At 41.1% G+C, this 6,808-nt stretch overlaps 1 protein-coding gene across 2 annotated transcripts in view; it reads left to right on the plus strand.

Moving 5' to 3' along the window:
• The window catches only part of ATP2A2 (ATPase sarcoplasmic/endoplasmic reticulum Ca2+ transporting 2), a 49,237-nt gene extending 42,429 nt beyond the window's left edge, over positions 1-6,808 (plus strand). Inside the window, exons 20-21 of one of the 2 annotated variants that reach the window (XM_087754970.1) lie at positions 116-1,668; positions 5,696-6,808. In XM_087754970.1, the coding sequence (XP_087611096.1) occupies positions 116-385 (270 nt within the window). In that variant the 3' untranslated portion in view covers positions 386-1,668; positions 5,696-6,808. The remainder of the gene's footprint in view (positions 1-115; positions 1,669-5,695) is intronic. The other variant, XM_009472808.2, reaches the window with a different exon arrangement.

The following is a 6,808-nucleotide window of genomic DNA, read 5'->3' on the forward strand; positions in this document are numbered from 1 at the left end:
AAGTGTGCCTATCTTACACCCATCCCTGAGTTTGGAGATAGAGCAAAAACTTGTCTGGAGCTTAAGGCAAGGGATGGAGGAGGAGAAAAGGTGTAACGCTTGGCTTTTCTTTCAGATTATCTTCCAGATCACACCTTTGAATGTGACGCAATGGCTGATGGTATTGAAAATCTCACTACCTGTCATTCTGCTGGATGAAACACTTAAATATGTGGCCCGTAACTACCTGGAACCTGGTAAAGATAGTGTGCGGCCTGCCACCAAACAGTGTTCTTTGTCAGCATGCACCGAAGGAGTTTCCTGGCCATTTGTGTTCATTACTATGCCCTTGGTTATCTGGCTTTACAGCACAGACACTAACTTTAGTGATATGTTCTGGTCTTGACTGACATGGTGACAAGTTTTACATTCAAAGAAAAAGTTTAACTTAATTTTTTTATTGTTTAGAGCAACTGTCTATTTCTGCTGAATTTTCACATGAACGTATTTGCCGGTGATGGAGGTTTCATAATCTAGATTTTGGTTTTTTGCTTTTTCTGACTTCAGTGGGGGCAATATATTCCTCTTTTATACACAGTTAAAGTGTCCATTGACATGTACAGAGAACTAACACTATTTTATGCAAATATTTTTTGTAGATGAAAAGCATGTACAGTGTTCTGTTCAATAGTCTATTCATCATGTAAAAAAAGTAAATTTTTTTTGAGCCAGCGGACACTATCAAACTAAATTGGCAGCAGATTTTAGGGAATGAATGTGTGTCGTCTAAAACTAAAAAAGCATGTAACTGTTTGTCTTCTGCATGATCATCCAAACTTAATTTGTCATAAAGTCAGGTTTTATTCATAAGCAGAACTTTCTGCACTGGGTAGAGAGTACTGCTACCTCGTCAGGATTTCTTCTTGGTTTTCCCTCTTCCTGTTCCCTCACTCTTGGTTCTTGACTGTCCTTGTTTACACCAGTTTCTGTATGAGGTATGCCTAATCTTGCTCGTGCAGAAAATACCATTCCAGGTGCAGCCTGCTGGGGTTCTTCCATACTCTCAACACACATATAGGGTTGTTTTTTTAAGATTATTTATTTAAGTGTCTATTGTATTTTATTGTAACAGACCTTATTTTGCCAGTGTTGCCCATTATGCAGGGATAGGGAGAGCTACTTCTGTCTACTTAAATCTAAACCAAGCCTTTTTAACAAACACAATCTGTTTTAATTCAAAAGAGGGTTTAAGATGGGTTTTAATACCTTATTTACATGTGTCAGATCCCTTCTCTCCCCCTCCCTCCCCCACCCACCCCCCCTTAAGATCAAAACTTGTAATGAGACCTGGAAAAATAACTTGCACTGCATAGCTAGAAATTGGATTTCCTACACCTAGGGCACTAATGACCAGTTGTATACATGGAGTTACTCTGCTGGCCTGTTGTTAGCCTGACTTGAAGTAACAAGCTCGTGTGTGTTTTATGTAAAATCTGTAAATAGCACATGACCAAATTGAACATATTGTATAGAACTATTTTTATTTTAATGTGGCACTAACCACCTTCATTACTACGGTAAATGTTAAAGCATGTTTTCAGATTCAGTCCTGTATCAACAATGTGTAAGTCATTAACAGTCCTAACTGTGGTGTTTTTCTCCAATGCCTTCCAACTTTCATCGACTAAAGTGAGTATTTCTCTTCCATTTCACCATGCCAGTGGTGACTTGCTGTAAAATAGCATATGCTGTATACATGTTGAAGAATAAATAGTAATTACCTTCATTCCCATGCTGTGTTTTGTCAAACTCTGCTGTGCTACATTATTATCACCACTTTAGACTCTTTGTTTTGTGGTCTGAAGCTCAAATTACCAATTCCAAAGGCAAAGCACTTGCTTTTGGTTTAGTGTATTTTAGGTCTTGTTTTATAGCACCCAGGAGCCTTAGTGCCCCGAGATCTTACAGCTTGTGGTCTTAAGTTTGAGATAAAATTGGACAAATCTGTAACTTAAGACAGTGACAGCTGTTCACATGAACGTTTAGTGTCCAAAACACTCTGGTACTTGTGGTCAGGTGCTGGTTTACTCCAAAGCTTTTTCCTGCTCTGAAATAGGGGATGCCCCTCTGAGCTGACCACCCTTCCTGAGTCTCTGCTATCTGCAGTGCTCCTCTTTCCAAAAACAGCTTATTGCTTCCAGTAAGCGGAAACACTTTGTACAGTGGTCATATGAAAAGACAAAAAGAACAAGGCTCAGCTTAACAGGGTAGTCTTTGAAAAGTGTACTGGGGTCACTATGTCTTTGTAGACGTAGTGTTATCTTCTGCTGGCTCAGTCTGCTGTAGTAACCAAATTCAAACAGCTTTCTGATTCCTCATAGAGGAAAATGATAGTTAAAAGCTACGTTCTGTTGGTGCCAGCTGGAATCCAGCGAGCACAGATAATTCTCCAGGTTTCAAGCTTTCAAATATTGATGCTAACCGCAAAAATACACAGACACTATCTGAAACTGCTGCATTGTGAATACTCACTGTTTATACAGACTTTGACTTGTTTAAGTTGATGCTGAAGTGACTCAGAGGAGCTGGACCTGCTGATGTAGTAGGTGTGTTGCTGAACTGTAAGCATTTAAATCCCCTTGAATGCCCTCTTTAGTGTGGAAGAAGCTGTCTTTGCCAAACAAAGGTTTTGCATGCCACAAAACCAATGGCCAGCACTGGCCATTTGCCGTATCAATAATAAATGAGCAATATAAGACTTGTCCCTCTTTCTTGAAAGAGAAAAATAATAGGTCATGTGATCTAGGATTCCTTGAGATCAAAATACGTACAAGTATGTTATTTGTTGGCAACAAATAGTAGCAAGTTAGTTCTGTGTGCTCCCAATGTTATTGACAGACGCTTTCCAGGGCAGGAACGCCACTGAATCTTTGAACACTGGTTCTGTGTGAACCTCCAGAGCACCATGGTGGTGGGCTTTTTAAAGCCACATATCGGACCGTCAGCATGAACGATTCTGCTTCTTGTACAATCCTGTTCCTGTCTTATGCCAAATAATCCTGCTGTACACCCCCTTTTTCCCTGTCTCTAAGAAGCTGAAGGGGAAAATGACTGTTGATAAGTAGAATTCAGTCTTCAACGACTTCTTTGTTGGATCTCCGTCTGTGTTGAAGATGAATCTTACTGCTTGTGTCATGGATTTCCATACTGACAGCTGAGAGCTCACTCAATTGCATGTCTTGGGGGCACTTGGATTAGGGCCTCATGTTCCTTGGGAGTTTGCCTTTGAAAGCTGGATGACTGGTGGGTAAACGGAGTGGCATTCATCCCTACAGGCTCCCGAGGTTATGGGAACAGTCAGGTTTTATAGGGTGCTCCTTAAGATAGCTTGGGCTCTTTATCTACCGTGTTTTTCTTTTATTTCTCCCAGTCTTGCTGTCCAAATTTTCATAGGGTTCCCTAAGATCAGCACTTACTTATTGCGGGTTCAACGGCAGCTGTTGCTATGCTTCCAGTACTTCTGTTTTCCAAGCATTGCCGCTACCTGGTGAATGATACCTTGTGTGGCCTGGACTGGCCCAATGTTAAGACCTACCGTGAGCTTCCTTCCAGGCAGTGGAGCACCCTGCCCCGAAATCGCTGTCTGCTGCCAGCTTCCTTGTGATCTTGGAGCTGGAGTGCTGTGGGCCTGGTCTTAGCCCTTCCCAGTTGAGTAGGCTGTGGGAGGTTGCTTGGGTGTGCTTCTGGCATTAAACAGCCTAAGGCAGCTGATGGCTTGGCTTTTCAATTCTAGAAACTATAGAAACACAGCGCAAGGTTATTAATGCACCGCAAGAAAATGCGTTAACTAAAATGCTTATCCTTCATTGTGTAGGTCCTGTCGTTCTTTAGCTGTCAGTCCTTTCATCTAGAGAAGCCAAGAAGGGAGGACTTTGCGATTTAGAACAGACTTGCCAGCATCTCAAAGATGCAACTCTTGCTTAATTTCTTTGTTCCCTACATATTTCCTCTCCCGGCTCCTCACTGGACTAGGGTCATCTGGGGATAGATGTAGGTAACTCCTGTTTTGATGGGTTAGCCCTGTGAATATATAAAAGGAAGCACTTCTTTAAGCAGAAATAACTCAAAGTTACCCAGGCTTTATCTCCCACCCCATTTTTAGAAAATAACTTCATATTTTTTTGTTTCCTTTTGCGCTCATCTCACTGAGCTTTTTCATCTCTGCTGTTTTCTGGATTCCTTAGTGTCCTCACATATTGCTACTTATTTTCTAGTGCGAGAGAGGTGTGTAAGACCAGTATCGATCAGGTGATTGATGCCACCTTACGCCAGGAGCACCAGGAAGGGTATCGGCTTGTGCTGGGAAACGAGTGGGGTTTGGTATGAGAGCAGCTCCTCCTGAATTGGGTGTTCTCTAGCCTGGCCCAAAGCAGAGCAAAGAAACTGGTGAGGCAGCTGCAGGCATAGGTCGAATATTGAGACGGGGGCTTTTATCTTCATAGTGCCTCAGGCCCTCTGCTTTCAAATGTGAGTGATGCAAAGTACCGTTCGTGAGCTACACAACGAGCTGCTCCTTTTTGCTGGCATCCAAGCAATAAAAATAGTTCATATTTGGTTTCCTGAAGTATTATTGCAAACAAATAAGTATGAAAGAGGCTGCAGAAAAATATATACCAGTCTGTCAAAATGCTACGAGGCTTATGTTTGTAGGGAGGCTCTTTTGGAGAAGGCTAATGGTAAGAAAATGAGTTTTTAATCTGATGATAAAATGCAGTACAGCAGTCCTCTGTCACTGTTCCAAGAACACAGCTGATGCACAGAATATACATGGTAAACAGCTTAAAGAGGGTTGAATTTGCTGAGATGAAGGGAGGTAAAACTGATACAAAGTTGTCTGTCTCTTGCACCTGTCTTGTTTACTTTTTTGCACTTCTAACCATTAACTGTTTCCCTAATCTCTGCTAATTACATCCTTAATTACATTAATATGCATTTTCAAATCTCAGCAGGAGAGCCTAAATTTTATAGTGTTGAAGCAGTGTTTTGAAGAGCCGCCATCAAGTTCTAGGGAATCAGAGTACACTGTTCTTCTCTCCTAGACGCAAGGCTAACCTTACGCTCTATTTTAGGGGTAAAGTACAGTAGTAGCTTTATTACGTTGTACTCTACCCTTTGCCTACGCGTTAATCTGTGTAGTTTAATGACTTCTTCAAAGCTTTCCTACTGCTTCCCAGAATAAGCTGCGTAACTTGGAAAAGGGACATTGTTAGGTCACTTCGGGGCCAACCTTGCGATATAATGCCTTGATTAGAAAAACACCCTTAAAGCTCTGAAAAACTTGAGCTCAAACTGTTTAGTATGGAACTTGAAAGTAAAAATTACAAATAAGTGAGACCTGTCTATCGCCACTAGTCATGGCGAGAAAGGCAAAAGCTGTCTAAAGGTGTCTTAATTCTTCGTCGCTGCAGTCTTCCGTAGGAGGCGCTGGCTTTGCTGCTAAGGGAGCTCTGCCGCCTTGGAGGAGCCGAGCCGCAGTCCAGCGGGTTCTAGGCTTTAAGGACAAAGTAACCTGAGAGTGTCCCTTCCATGACAGAGCAGCCAGTTACCAAACTTAACGTTCTTTCTTCTGTCACTGTTGATCTTAGTCTTGCTTGTATGATGGTACTTAGCATTCATCCTTTCATTAACTGATGCCTTTTCTTTCTTTCCTTTTCAGCAATACTGGAGTAATCGCTTCCTAAACAATTTTGCAGAAATGTAAGGTTGTTTTGTTGCGTGCATGTGTTTTTAGCAACACATCTACCAAAACTTCTGCATGTATCATGTGTAAAGATTCTTTGCTTTCCCTAAAACAAAACTCATTGTGTTCTCTGTGGAAGAAATGTGTGGTACCATTAGGACTTCATTATACAGATGTACAAACGTGCAATATAGCTTACCGAGTTGGAAACTCTCTCCAGAGAAGTTTGGGTTCTGTGCTGCATGGAGAAGAGTTTGTTTATCCTTGAACAAGAAGCGTGGAGCTGTCAGCCGATTTTCCACATTTCTGTATGTAAAATGTCAGTTTATACCATGTACAATATCAAAATAATGCATGCCTTCGGTTGTAGACAAATCTTTCTCTGTATTGTATCATCCAAACATACTACTCTATAACAGCTTATGTACAATGCTATCCTATTTATAAAATTCATTGAAAAGATTACAGATGAATGTTAAACCGTAAGCCTCCAGTTCATAACTTTGGATTTTTTATCGTGTGCAAATCAACCTATTTTGCACTGTAACCTAACTTATTTAAATCTATGGCAGTAAGACAGATGTTGGTGCAATACAAAATATTGTGATGCATTTATTGAAAAAGCAACAGCCGACTTAGCCAGTTACCACAGCTGCATGTATGACCTCTAGGAGTTGTAAATAAGATCAGTCGCCTATTTACATGCTGACAGTAAGAAGCATCACACCTAGTTTCATTTGTATCAGGTAAATAAATTTATTCTACAATACGTACTTTGCGTGTTATTTTATGCACTTTGTTTTCTGCAGGTACATGCGTACATACTTCAGCGCCCTCTTACATTCATGCCAGGATGACACTTACTAGCACCAACACCATTGCAATCTTTCCTCCTAGAACTATGCAGATGCCAGCTGCTCTTCCAGCAGTATTGACCTCCTCGCTGGTGTGATTTCCTCTGTCCAGGGGCTTGTGTGTGTGTTTAAGGGACACTGTCAACTACTTTGATCACTCAATTTTTTTAAAATGCTCCATTGTTTGTAAAATCCCTCTGAGAAACTTAAAATAAACATTTCTTTCCCAACTACA

The sequence above is a fragment of the Nipponia nippon genome, unplaced genomic scaffold, assembly GCF_047370975.1.
Source record: "Nipponia nippon isolate SJK-2023a ecotype South Korea unplaced genomic scaffold, ASM4737097v1 scaffold_18, whole genome shotgun sequence".
Taxonomy (NCBI): Eukaryota; Metazoa; Chordata; class Aves; order Pelecaniformes; family Threskiornithidae; genus Nipponia; species Nipponia nippon.